General features: G+C 37.4%; 1 protein-coding gene across 1 annotated transcript; it reads left to right on the plus strand.

Moving 5' to 3' along the window:
* The first annotated feature begins 9865 nt into the window (after positions 1-9865).
* Positions 9866-11575, plus strand: LOC113295187. The gene is made up of 6 exons (XM_026543539.1): positions 9866-10089; positions 10198-10294; positions 10393-10644; positions 10815-10879; positions 11003-11087; positions 11246-11575. Exons 1-6 carry the CDS (start codon positions 9866-9868, stop codon positions 11573-11575), a joined length of 1053 nt encoding a protein of 350 aa, XP_026399324.1.
* Positions 11576-15016: the final 3441 nt, after the last annotated feature.

Raw genomic sequence — 15016 nt, forward strand, 5'->3', positions numbered from 1 at the left:
GTTCCAGGAATTATGGAAACCGAATTCAGAATTATATTACATATCTTGAGAATATTTTCGGTTTTGGAAATTCCTTGGTGTCCAAACTTCCTTGTCTATAAATACTTGAAGTTTTCATTTCTAACAAACTAATCCTTCGCGACAGCAAACTTTCTCGGTTGTGTTGTTACTGGTGAAGCCGCCTATTCGGAGAGGAGAGTAACCTAATTAGGCGAAATCTCTTACGTCCGCTCAGTTTAAAGTCTTCTTTGGGATTGAGAAGCTCTATTATTACCGTTGGTGGGAAACTAGATAATTGTGGTTTATCTTGTGTTTTCGATTGATTTGATTGACTAACGGTGGTTGAACTTTGATTGCACCTAGTTTGTTTATGCTTGAGAATCTTCTCTTATGATATAAGATTCACTCAAACTAGATCGAAGTTTCAACAGGGATCTTTAGACTGTTGTTAGTGCTAAAGACGATCTTGTGATAATCCATTGTTAACAGACTCCGTTCTGTGCGTGATTGATCACAAGAGATTCAAGTTGTTGTGTGCAGGTGTTTATTGAAGATCTAAGAAGATTTGAAGACAAAGAAGATATTGAAGATTTCTGATTTGGGGTTCATAATCTTTGGCGTGCACAATACTTGTTTCGGTATAGAGGATCCAACTATAATCGGTTTATCCTTTTGATATATTGGTCAGTATAATTCTTTCTGATTAAAAGTATTGATTGCAAAATCTTAACAATTACTTCAGTAGTTGAGAATATGATAGATCTAAGAACCCGACGAAGGAGTTTATTGAGATAAACAGAAGAGCCTTTGTCGAACTCACATCACTTGGTTGGAGAGAGTTGATACCAAACAGATTTGTTGTTCCTTTACTGTTTGGAATACGAACCAAAGGAATTGTTCCAAGTACATGACTTATTCATAAGTTGGAGGCGTGGGAATATAGACGGAACTAGGTGAACTATAGGTTTAGTTGCTTGGTCTCAACTATACGAAGTTGGTTTAATTTTTTGTAGCGGCTTAATCCTGAGAGTATTCAATTCTGTACAAGGTCCCGGGGTTTTTCTGCATTTGCGGTTTCCTCGTTAACAAAATCTTGTTGTGTTATTTACTTTATATTTCCGCATTATAATTGTTTTATTATAATTAAAGTAAATTACACAAACGTTAATTCCTATTTACTTGATAAGCAATCCCATTGTGTTTGGTTAAGTCCGAACCTTTTTATCAAGTAAAAATACTTCGTTGTTGTATTGTCTCGATCTCGTATCCATAAATGATCACACGAAGTGTGAACCGATTAGTTGCGTTGTCTCGACTCAGTCCAAACACAATCACTTTCGGAGAAATGACTTATAGGTAGGACATTTTTTAGCTTGAGTTATATTTGGGTACCCTCGCCTTTTCAAAAGGAGAAAGTTGGGGCCTTAATTCCAAAACCTAGACATATAGCAAGAGACTTTTTTTGTTACTCATAACATCAATATACCATATATTTGTGCATGGAAGGCAAGAAATCTTCTTTTAGAAGATCTGTTTGGTAATTATGAAGACAGCTACAAGGATGTACCTGATGGTTATTCAAAAGTGATTGTAGTAGTGGTAAAAACAGGGTCTTTTCAGACTTGTGAAGAAAACAATTTTTCTAGATTTAAATTAAACAGGCAAATAAATAAAATAGTTCAAACCTTTAGAGAAAATACCAAGACTAGGATTCCACCATTAACCAATTAAATAGTAAATTCTAAATAATATTCATGCAATTCTATCTTTAAAAATAATTCTAATATTTGCCTCAAATATATTTTTGAAGTAATAATTGTAATCACAAAGTATAAAACATCAAAAGTTTTTAAAACCCAGCATGCTTCATCAAAATAATTCACAACTATTCAATAAAAACTAATATTTTAAATTCAATTCCATGCAAATAATCAAATAATAATATTGCAAATAAATAATAAAATTAGAATTATACCAATCAATATGGACCAATGGCTTCCTCCGTCGTATCGGCTAATGGGTTTATCTCCTCATCCCAAAGACACACTCACAAGATGAATTCATGGCTAAAATAGGTGTTTTTATTGATGAATATAAGATTAAACAGAAATTTGCAACGCTGTAATGGTGGTTACAGCGCCACTGTTACAAAGGGGTATGGTAATTTAAGACTGCTGTAAACGATAACTATCTACTGCTGTGAAACAACAACAGTGGTATGAAAATAAGTCTGCTGAAGAACGACGGACTCTGCGAGTCTGTTCTTCGTGTTCTTCAGAAGCTTTAATGGCAGCAGCAGCAGCAGCGTTGTCTCCTCTATAATTGCTTCTCCTAGGCTCTCATCGACTCTAAACTCTCTCCTAAAGGTTTCTAACCTTTCTTTGATGTAAACCAACACTTATATAGCCTTCAGATTCCCTAGAAACTCGATCAAATTCGAGAATAAATCTCTTATTCTTCACGTGCAGTTTGAACAATAATTCCATCTGTCGATCTTTGTATGCGTCTGTGAGCTATTCTATTGCTCCCAAAATATTCTCTGACTTGAACTCAACTGTTTTGAAGTATATCCCACGCAAGAATCTCTCCCAAATCTTTCAAACCAATTCAAAACCCTAAACAGGGACCGTGTGCACTGTCTTGACTTTGTGTGGATTTTCTGACTTATCCAGCCCAATTAGATGGGTCTAATCGCTTCTAACAGGTCCCTTATGTCTTGTAGAGTCCGTGGGTACCAAAATTTCCCATTGAATCGCCTGCTAGGTCGCTCAAATCCTTGATCCAAAACTGTTGACGCTGCTGCCTTTTTTCCCGCCAAAATTTTCTTTTGAATTTGAGAAGTTGACCTCCCCTTATCTGTGGCTGGTCTCCCTTTAGCAGATGCCTGGAAATGGGTCACCCCTTAGTAATTAGGTTACCCCTTATCCAAAATCAAGGGTCCGTATAGCAAGTGTCCTCTGGGGCATTTTCCGCATTTTTTTTCGGGGTTCCTCCGGGGTATTTCTGGGATACTTCCGGTACACTTCTGAGGCGCTTCCGGTACGTTATCAACGGAGGTCCAAATGCCACATTTTTAGCCAAATTCGCCGCAAGAGATTATTTTCCAAAAACACCTACAAATACATAAAATAACCAAATATGTACAATATCGAGTACTAACAATATATACAAATGAGCTATATTAGACACATAAATGCGTCTATCAAATACCCCCAAACTTATTATTTGATAGTCTCGAGCAAATCAAAACTACAAAATAAAATCCTAACTCACTGTCGCAGGCATCGTCGATTGCATTTAGCGTATGCAATAAGCCTTTAAATCTTACATTGTCCTCAATGTTCTAAAGATGAAATTAAAAGCATGAACAAGGAGAAGCTATTACCACTGGAGGGGAAAAGAAATAAGGAAGGATATTACCGTATCACATGAACGAGGGAGCCTCCCAGTAAATGCTAAATTAATAGTCATTAGCTAGACATCAAATACCTCAAAAAGAATTTTCACCTTCCAAAGTCGTATACCAATAGTCGAAACAATTATGGGTCTATAAAACCAAATAGAACTGCCACTAATAGGAGACAAATGGTCAAGATCAGAAAAATGAGCAGAAAGAGCACAACCTGATCTAAAGTTTCTCGCAAGACAACTGGATTTATATCGGGTGACCACTTGGGTTTCATATGAGTGTCTCGGCAAACAGCTTCATCCGAAAAACGGGTCTCTAATATATGGATTTTTTCCTGGACATTATCAGGAGGATCGGGTTGTGGAGTCTGAATAGACTCATGGAATACCTCACTAGGCTCGAGTCCCAAGTTAGGGACTTCTAATGGGGATAATTGACGATCACAAGAATCATTACTAGCCCCAAACTTAGGGTTTTCACTACTCTCACACAAACCTCTCATTATTGCTTGAATTTCCGGATCTTCCCAGTCCTTAAAATACTCAAGAGATTCTTCTAGTTCTCTACCCCCAAACTTAGAATTTTGGGTGCCTCTACAATGACTAGTCACAATGTTCCTAATTTCTAGACCATCGGGTTCTTGAAAAAGGTCAATTGCTTTCTCTAAGTCATAATCAGGTGGTTCATCCTCAACTTGCTTCATATCTTCTATGGTCCACTCTAAGGCTTCCTTATTTTCTTGAAGCACGGTCTCTGGCCTACTTTCCTGATCACTATCCACATCGGAATCTATAATCACAGGGAAAGACTCGGGTGGGCCTAAAAATGTATAATTAGACTCCAACTCATGAGGCTCTTTTAAATAAGGTATTAAGATAGACTCAGAAGCTAGTAATGGTTCGAACCTATTTTTCCATATATCAATATCTAACATAGGAACAGAATCCAACAGAGCATTAACTTGTTCAATGTTACTATTATCGTCGAAATCCAGGCTAAAATGGGATAAACAACTCTCCAATGTATTTTCCGATACGATGTTTGGTAATGACTCCTGAACTAAGGTTCCTATCATGTTCACCTCTTCAATACATGTGCTATCTAGCTCAGAATGTAACTTGTTTACATTAAAAATATTCAGATCAATAGTCATATTACCAAAAGATAGATTCATAATACCATTTCGACAGTTTATGATCGCATTAGACGTAGCTAAGAATGGGCGACCTAAAATCACAGGTATTTGGTTCTCTGGGTCGGGGACAGGTTGGGTATCTAGGACCACGAAATCCACTGGATAAATAAACTTGTCGACCTCAATAAGAACATCCTCGATCACACCACGAGGGATTTTAACGGACCTATCAGCTAACTGGAGTGTTATCTGGGTAGGTTTCATCTCACCAAGTCCTAGCTTGAGGTACACATGGTATGGCAGTAAGTTCACACTGGCTCCTAAGTCAAGCAACGCTTTCTCAACACGATACTTACCTATTGTACAAGAAATGGTAGGGGACCCTGGGTCTTTATACTTAGGAGTAGTGGTATTCTGAATAATAGAACTCACATGACTAGCTATGAAGGCTTTCTTCTGGACATTGAGCTTACGCTTTCGCGTGCACAAGTCCTTAAGGAACTTGGCATAAGAGGGAATCTGCCTAATTGCATCTAATAATGGAAGGTTGATATTAACCTGCTTAAAAACCTCCAATATATCATTAAAGTTGGACTCCCTCTTAGTCGGAACTAGCAGCTGGGGAAACGGGGCTCTGGGAACAAAGTGAGGCTCAACAGGACCCTCATTGGTCTCTTTGGAGACTCTATCAGTCTCCTCATTTTCTGGCTCAGCAGGGTGAACTACAGCATGTTCACTATCAGGCATGGCGACCTTGTTGTCAACTTTCTTTCCACTTCTTAGGGTTGTGACAACATTCACATGATTGTACGATTTCTCTCCTTTGGGGTTAGGATCAGTATGACTAGGGAACCTTCCATTTTCTCTCTCACTTATAAACTTAGCTATTTGTCCTACTTGAAGTTCTAATTTGGCAAGACTTTGGGAATTATTCTTCAACTCTTGCCTAGTTTCTTGTTGGAAGCTCATGTGGTTCTTTGATAGCATGTCATGGTTACTTACTAACATAGTGATCTTTTTCTCGGAAGTGTTCTGAAACTGGGTTTGACCTGAAGAGTTCTTAAAACCAAAACCTGGGGGAGGCTGAGAATTACTAGACTGGCCTTGACTCTGGCCCTTAGACCAAGAGAAATTAGGATGGTTTCTCCAACCAGGGTTGTAGGTTTCTGAGTATGGGTCAAACTTCTGACGGTTCTCAAACCTAGCATTGTTATAGACAGCATTGGCTTGCTCTTCACTAACCTGGCCTTCCCAAAATGAATTATCGGGCTCTATTCCACAACTAGAGACTTGAGAGGCTCTATTAGGTTCAACAAGGGACCTATTTTTAGTCTGGCCCATTTCCAAAGCTTCTAACCTTCTAGATAAAGCAGCAAACTTAGCATCTGACGCAAAACTCATATCTACCATATTGGTGCTACTTCTATTGACCAAGAGTCTTTTAGGGGGTTCAACACAAGATTCCCACTGTTGGGATTTTTCAGCGATAGCTCCTAAGAAGGTAAAAGCATCATCAGCATTTTTACTAGTGAACTCACCAGCGCACATAGACTGAACCATGGCTTTGGTCGAATAGTATAAACCATCATAAATAATCTGTACAAGTTTCATATTATCAAATCCATGGTGAGGACACTGAGATAGGAGATCATTGAATCGCTCTAAAAACCTATAAAGAGACTCTCCCTCTTGTTGCACACTAGCACTAATTTTCTGCCTAACAGCTGCAGTTTTATGCTTAGGGTAGAATTTCATATAGAAAGCAGCAATAAGTTCCTGCCATGTTTCAATAGATTCAGATGGTAGGTTGATTATCCAGGTCTTGGCTTTATCTCTCAAGGAAAATGGAAACATCTTAAGTTTCAAGACTTCATCAGTAAGGTCTTTTATTCTAATTGTTCCACAGATTTCCTCAAAGTCCCTAATATGAAAATAAGGGTTCTCATCATCTTTTCCTAAGAATATAGGGATCATTTGAAGAATACTAGGTTTTATCTCGAAATTAGCCGTAGTGGCTGGCAATTTAATGCATGAAGCTCGGTTGGTCCTAGTTGGGAACATGTAATCTTTCAAGGTTGCCATCGCTGGCACAACAGAAGTACTAGGGGTACTATCCTCACAAAGAGACAGATTCTCAAAACAGAAGTTTCCAAAAACAGGGCTCTCAAAAGAAGAATCTTCGAGCTCCCTGCTTAAATCAGAAGAACTACTAGGTTTTTCGCTAATCAATCGACCTAGAGTATCTCTTTTCCAAGCCCTAACAAAATCGGGCATACACTAAAAAGAATTCAAAAAGAAATAAAAATCCTAACAGGAAGGTTCTAGCAAACACACAGCAGGCTGACTCGACTTTACCACAGCAAACCTAAAGATTTCTAGCAAACAACAAGCATGATGGCTCCACTTAGATTGTTTCTAGACCAGCTTCTAATCCTTCGAAAGGGAATTCGTTACAATTTGAGCACACCCCTCTGGAATCAATCCGAGCCAATGTAAGTTGAATCGAGGCGAGGGAAGCTCAATGGAGCTTTGATACCCAAAACCTCACCGATCCAATGCGGCGCAGTCACGCATTCAACTCACATAAACCGTCAAGAACTTTGAGGTGTGCCTAAAAGAGTAACCAATATTTTTCGAATGATTGTCCTGTTAAGCTCGATACCTTATAGGTCTCTTTCTAGTCCAAATTTTAGGCTTAGGTTCGCTTTAGGTTTCGTTTTCCTAAGGCGGGCAAGAAGGGAGCGGTGATGAAATCCGAACCCTTATCTTGTTTAGGCCAGGCCTTTCCCTTTACTAGGAATTTAAAAACAGTCCATATTCAAGTCCTCAGCATATATTCACCTTAAGGAGTCCAGTAACCCGCTTGCAGGAGATTCGCGTGTGCTTAGAATTTTACCTCCCGTACCAGACGGGCGAAGAACCGCTGAAGTCGACTCGGGCCACGCCTCCTATGTCGTGTGCGAACCCGAGGGGCCGAGACGATATCGTAATCGTCGTCCTTCCCTGCACACAGTTTGTATTTAAGGGTACCCTTCCGTAGGGTTTAAAAATAAAAATAAAAATGTCCCAAAATTAATGTCCAAAGTCCATAAAAAAAAAATACAAAAGAAAATAAAGTCTAAAAAAAAAATTACAAAAATAAAAATGTCTCTTTTTTTTTCTCTCTCTTTTTAACAAAATAAAGAAAATCTTCTTCTTTTCGCTTCTTTAGCTTTGGTTTTCACTCCCAAACTTTAAGTAAATCACCACAAGCTTTGGCAAATTTATCTCTCGCTCCAACTTCAAAAATCTGCAAGGAAACAAAAAAAAACCAAAAACGTAAAGAAGAACAAGAATAATAAAAAAAAAAAATCTAAAAAAAATGCTACCTAAACACAAATCCGCGTCGGCGGCGCCAAAAATTTGATGTATTTCAAATAGTGATTGTAGTAGTGGTAAAAACAGGGTCTTTTCAGACTTGTGAAGAAAACAATTTTTCTAGATTTAAATTAAACAGGCAAATAAATAAAATAGTTCAAACCTTTAGAGAAAATACCAAGACTAGGATTCCACCATTAACCAATTAAATAGTAAATTCTAAATAATATTCATACAATTCTATCTTTAAAAATAATTCTAATATTTGCCTCAAATATATTTTTGAAGTAATAATTGTAATCACAAAGTATAAAACATCAAAAGTTTTTAAAACCCAGCATGCTTCATCAAAATAATTCACAACTATTCAATAAAAACTAATATTTTAAATTCAATTCCATGCAAATAATCAAATAATAATATTGCAAATAAATAATAAAATTAGAATTATACCAATCAATATGGACCAATGGCTTCCTCCGTCGTCTCGGCTAATGGGTTTAGCTCCTCATCCCAAAGACACACTCACAAGATGAATTCATGGATAAAATAGGTGTTTTTATTGATGAATATAAGATTAAACAGAAATTTGCAACGCTGTAATGGTGTTACAGCGCCACTGTTACAAAGGGGTATGGTAATTTAAGACTGCTGTAAACGATAATTATCTATTGCTGTGAAACAACAACAGTGGTATGAAAATAAGTCTGCTGAAGAACGACGGACTCTGCGAGTCTGTTCTTCGTGTTCTTCAGAAGCTTTAATGGCAGCAGCAGCAGCAGCGTTGTCTCCTCTATAATTGCTTCTCCTAGGCTCTCATCGACTCTAAACTCTCTCCTAAAGGTTTCTAACCTTTCTTTGATGTAAACCAACACTTATACATCCTTCAGATTCCCTAGAAACTCGATCAAATTCGAGAATAAATCTCTTATTCTTCACGTGCAGTTTGAACAATAATTCCATCTGTCGATCTTTGTATGCGTCTGTGAGCTATTCTATTGCTCCCAAAATATTCTCTGACTTGAACTCAACTGTTTTGAAGTATATCCCACGCAAGAATCTCTCCCAAATCTTTCAAACCAATTCAAAACCCTAAACAGGGACCGTGTGCACTGTCTTGACTTTGTGTGGATTTTCTGACTTATCCAGCCCAATTAGATGGGTCTAATCGCTTCTAACAGGTCCCTTATGTCTTGTAGAGTCCGTGGGTACCAAATTTGCCCATTGAATCGCCTGCTAGGTCGCTCAAATCCTTGATCCAAAACTGTTGACGCTGCTGCCTTTTTTCCCGCCAAAATTTTCTTTTGAATTTGAGAAGTTGACCTCCCCTTATCTGTGGCTGGTCTCCCTTTAGCAGATGCCTGGAAATGGGTCACCCCTTAGTAATTAGGTTACCCCTTATCCAAAATCAAGGGTCCGTATAGCAAGTGTCCTCTGGGGCATTTTCCGCATTTTTTTTCGGGGTTCCTCCGGGGTATTTCTGGGATACTTCCGGTACACTTCTGAGGCGCTTCCGGTACGTTATCAACGGAGGTCCAAATGCCACATTTTTAGCCAAATTCGCCGCAAGAGATTATTTTCCAAAAACACCTACAAATACATAAAATAACCAAATATGTACAATATCGAGTACTAACAATATATACAAATGAGCTATATTAGACACATAAATGCGTCTATCAGTACCCATCTTTTGTGCAATGGTGGCTCATACTAATCCAGGGTCTGTTGCTAAATACACTTATGGGAAAAAAGTTATACATTATGCTTATTTATGCTCTTCCCTTTATTTATTTGTAAGTTATGCTCAGTTAGTTACATAGTTTGGTTACTTTATGTGCAGATAAGACATTCATGAGTATGATTATTTCATTTGTTGCACCAATGAGAGGATTTCAGAAAGCTGAAGACCAGTCATAGGGTTAGATGCATGCCATCTAACTGGAAAGCGTGGTGGTGTTCTAATGGCTGCAACAACACTTCATGGTCAGAATAATCTTGTGCCTTTAGGCATTAAGGTCTGTCAGAGTGAAACTAAGGAGAACTGGAATGTGTTCCTCAAGGATTTGGCTCCAGCAATCAATGCACATCATGCTGGCAGAATTACCTTTATTTTTGATAGGCAGAAAGGCTTGTTGGAAGCTGTTCCTAAGGTTTTCCCTGGTGCAAGAGTTAGATATTGTTTCAGGTAATTAAGTTCAGTCCCTTGTTTTCTTATAGTAGTTTACATTATGTATGTGTTTTTCTATTGGTTCAAGAACTTGAAGAAGTACTAACTCTTTATTTTCATATGTAGGCACTTATACAAGAACTTCAAGAAGTACTACAAGGCACCAACCTTGCACAACTCATTGTGGAATGCATGCAAAGCTTACAAAGTAAAGTATTTTCAGGTTTGTGCCTGTTTTTGCCTCTTTTGTTAAAATTCCCTATGTTTTTTGATTGTTAGTTTGTAGGTTATATATAAAATTGTGATTGTTTTGCAATGTAGGATCACTTTGACAGTATATGCAAAGAAAATGCTGATGCTGGTGAATATCTTAGGAAAGAAGATCCAAGTACTTGGTCTAGGGCCTATTTTGATCCCCTTAGCTGTTGTGAGCATATGAATAACAATTTCTCTAAGTCTTTTAATTCTATGATTTCTAATATGAGAGATAAACCTATAATCCAACTAGGCATGATGTATGGTCAGTTAGTCATGGGTTTGTTATTTAAGAGAAGGGAAGAATCTGCTAAGTGGGTTTGGTCCTTGTTGCTGTTAACTTGATAAATAAGATGCTTGACTTGGTTGGAAAGTTTGATACAGAAGGCAGTTTGGTTGGACAAGTTTATTTGGTAACTAATGTGATCACCAAGAAAATATTCATAGTGAATATTGTAGACAAACAATGCACTTGTTTGCAATGGCAGCTAAGAGGATTCCCTTATCAAGATGTTGTATGTGCATTGAAACTGCTCAGGCCAAATTGGAAAGAGTAAGTTGTTTGCATTATTCAATTACTCTTTTGTAGTATTCATTTACTTTTGTTTTTATAAGTGGTTTGTATTATTTATTGTTCCTAATACACTGACACACTTTTGTTTTATTGGTTGAACAGTTATTGTGCTCCTTACTGTTCTGTGGAATATTATAGGACCACATATTCAGATGTTGTCATACCATTAGAAGACATAGCTGAATGGGTATGGTAAGATAAGGTAGATTATAAACTTTATTGAATGCGGTGCATTTACTTTTTAAGATATTATATCTTTATTTTTCTCTATTCCCTATTTAAGAATCAAACCCTTTAGGGTTTCATTACTTTAACTTTCTCATTTCTTTTCTCTTCTTCTGGCAGCCAACGAACATCAACTTAAACCCTCCTCCTTATCAGAGAAAAACTGGAAGACCAGCAAAGAAGAGGAAGAGAAGTTATGATGAACCTGAAACTATGGTGAATAAAAGGAAGCGTGGAAAATGTGGATCCACTGCTGGTCACAACAGGAGAACCTGTGCTGGTGGTGATGTTGGTAAAAACCAAACTGGATTCAAGCCAAGCACTGAGTATGATGCTGAAAACTGCACCTTCACTAGTAGAGATCAGCCTGAAAGTAGCACTGCAAGGGTTAAAGCCAAGGTGAACAGATCCATAGGTACATCATCATTTGTTGCTGAGTCATCTGCATGACCTAGCACTCATGGAAGACCACCGGCAGGGCCTAACACTCATGGATCTACACAAGATAATCAAAATTTCAGTCAGAACTTTGCTGATATTGGATCAGTCAGTCAACATCTCTCTGTCACAAAGGGAAAGCAAAGAAAGTCTAAGAAGACTATGAAGACTAAGAAGTAGATGTGTGTGTGTGTGTGTGTGTTTTTTTGTTTTTTGTGTTAGATCTGTTGTGGACAAGTATGCAGGTGTTGGTTAGGTTTTTTTGTTGCTTTAGACACTGATTCTGGTCTGGACATGTATATGTACCAGAAATCAGTTTTATTTTGATGGGATAATCTTGCTTTATGAATGGAAATGATATTAGTTAAGAACTAATTTTCAGATTACATGTTAATTGTCTTTTCAAGTTCCTTACATATAGCATTGAGACTGAAACTTAAATGGATAACCCTGTTTTTTGCAGCAATGAAAAGGTGGTCTGAAACCCATCTAAAAGCTTCACAATCTGTGCAGATCAGGTAAGCAATGTTTTTGTTGTGTTCGTTTTTGCATATTCTCAGATGCATTGATGATTTTCATTGTTCTTTGTCGCATTCTTGTTTATGCAGCGGGCATTATTTGTAGCAATGGCTCTCTTCTCCACAAGCACCGCAACAATTCTCTTTAGGTAGCTTGATGATCTTGGATTTGAGTGGATCAATGTCAGAATCAAACCATTCAAAGTAGGTGCATGTAGGATTTGAACGCTTCAAGAACATTTCTCCATCTGTTTATCTTGTGTTTGATCTTAGTAGTTGTATTATACCATTACAAGGTATATGCTTGCATCTAGAATACATCCAGGGACAAACCTTAGACTCATGACTTCCTTGTTCACATGTTGAACATAGATCTAAGGTAGTTTGCTGTCTAACTTTGCTGCTGATGGTGCTCTTGCTACTGCTAATGCAACTGTTACTACTTGAAGAGTTTATCACCATTTTGCTCATTTTTATGTGTAATTGAAAAGCTAGTGTAATGAACTTCTGAAATAAATTGAGTAAAGAAGAGTTTGGGTTCTTCACTGCTATATATACAACTTGAAAATGATGAATGTGACATGAATATGGCCGTTATAATGAGGGGTAAAATATGGGTCGTCGATTTTTTTCTCTGAGATTCATCCCACGTGTATTCCAACCGTTATCAAATGTTGCACGTTTTTTTCACATGCACCGAGTCGCGAGATAACTCTCTGCTCAATCACTGGTTAACTCGTTCCAGTTAACTGATTCAGAGGCTTCAATGTCATTTTATGCTGCTGATTTAATGCCACGTATGTAGTAATGGATACTAACGCCAGTTAACTGTTTTCTCAAAAAAAACGTGACGGAAAAAGTCAAGAGTGTGGCATTTAATAAACTCTGAAAAAACGATGGCATTTTCTTAAACATGAAATAGGAAGTGTGGCACTTTATTAAAATCCCCATGATTGAAGTCAAGATAGTATTAAAATACTGATAATGGTGGTAGACGGGCAGAGATGAAGTTGAGTTTATGTTGGTGGTATTGATGAAAGATACAGATATAGTTTGGTAGAGTTGGAGTGGTTACAATTCAAGAGAATAGTGGTGATGTTACATAAATTGTGGAAATATGACAGGTAGTAATGTTGAGTGGTAGCTAAAGTTGCTGGTATTGTATGTGTAGTTGAAATTGCAGAACTCGAGTTTGTTGTGCTGATGTTAATTCAGTTAGGGAATTAGTCTTGCAGTTCATGATATGTGTACAGAGTTGTCTGCATTGGTGATGTTGTGGGTGGAGTTGCAGGTTATGAGATTTGGATTATGTGTTTGCTAGTTGAGCAGATTTAGAATGGATGAATGTTTGTAGATACAGATGGACAGTGTTGTATGAGTTGGGTTTATGAACTGGTATATGTAAAGTGAATTGGGAGAAAGAGAGTAGTTGTAATGTTGCCTAGCAGTGTCCTTAATGGAAGCCTGCAACTGCAGATCAAGGTAGGTCGTGTTATCTTTGTAAATCATTTTGAGTTTTAATTTGAATGAATGAATTTTATAGCTATTTGAGTTGATTGAGTTGCTGCAATATAATTAGGCTATTAGTCATCCCAGTCAGATGTCTGACTAGTTTTCTTAGCTGACTCAGTTAATCTGACTGAGTCAAAATCGAATATGACTTACCTGAATCAGTCTTGTTGACTGAGTTGACCCAGACCAATTCCTGTTTGAATCGTTGACGAGTTAACCCTTTGATTTGACCAAGACTTTGACTGTTGACCTGACCTTGGATGTTGACCGGTAGTTGAATCTCATTAACCGTTGGTGATCGTTAGTTGACTCAGATGGACTGAACCTTAGTTTAATGGGCTTGTTAAGTGGACTTGAGCTTAGGATTAGTTTTCCTAGTTTGATGTTTGGACCCTTATGGTATGATTTAGCCTTTGGCTTCCTCTACAAAGTTGTAGATACTCATTAGACTTAGCTAATGGACTATAGAAACAACCCAATTCAATTAGTAAACCTTGGATATGCTAAAGATAGAGAATGATAAGGTGTAAAGTCATAAATGAGCTTAGAACCATTAGATAGACTTGTATGATTCTTGTGTGAGCCATTTTGGATGGATTCTTAGAGTTCTTGTATGATTAACAATTAGTCAACAACAATCGATTCAAAGGAAGAACCAGTGGATCGTGGATCTCGAGGTAGGTGCGGCTTGTCATCAAAAGAGGTGGGAATTTACGTTTAAGTCTTTTGTGATTATTGTTGTTTTCTTTTACAAAAGTTTATGTTTAACAAATTCATGCATTGTCTGATTGTGTATTCCATGCATTGTTTTATTTAAAGTACCGAAAGTACTGTTGATTATTTTAATCTTTCCATGGTTTGGAAAGGACCTGTAATGTTTGTTTGTCATTGTGAATTGTTATGGGAAATAAGAATTTCCACCTGTGATATATAGGATACGCTCCTTCACATTTATACCTACTTACTTTCAGCTTTTATGCTATGGCTAGGGCGATACACAACAATATTACCTAATAGGTGTGGAACTGGTTGACACCAATATATACATTGTTTGAAGAAGGAGTTTGTCCATATACATGTTTGTTTATTTCAGTGACTTGGTCACTTGTTAATGTTTGGGAAAACATGTATTGTTTTCCCAATCTTTCCATGATTACTTGAAAGTTAAATGTTATTCCTACTGGGCACCCCTTTTAGGGATGATGTGCTCACCCATTCCCACTTTCAGTTTCAGAGACAGATCAGGGTTGCGCAGCGGAAGCTTCGAGGAGTTGAGCCCGTTAGTTGGTTAACTTTTGTTATGTTTATTATGTTGTATATTCTATTTGTAAACCAAATGACTATTGTATATGTATCATTTGGGAGGAGTTCTTGTATATATATATATTTCAGAGTGGGGCTAGTTTTTGGGTTAAGTTTTGTA

The sequence above is a fragment of the Papaver somniferum genome, chromosome 7 (genome assembly GCF_003573695.1).
Source record: "Papaver somniferum cultivar HN1 chromosome 7, ASM357369v1, whole genome shotgun sequence".
Lineage (NCBI taxonomy): Eukaryota > Viridiplantae > Streptophyta > Magnoliopsida > Ranunculales > Papaveraceae > Papaver > Papaver somniferum.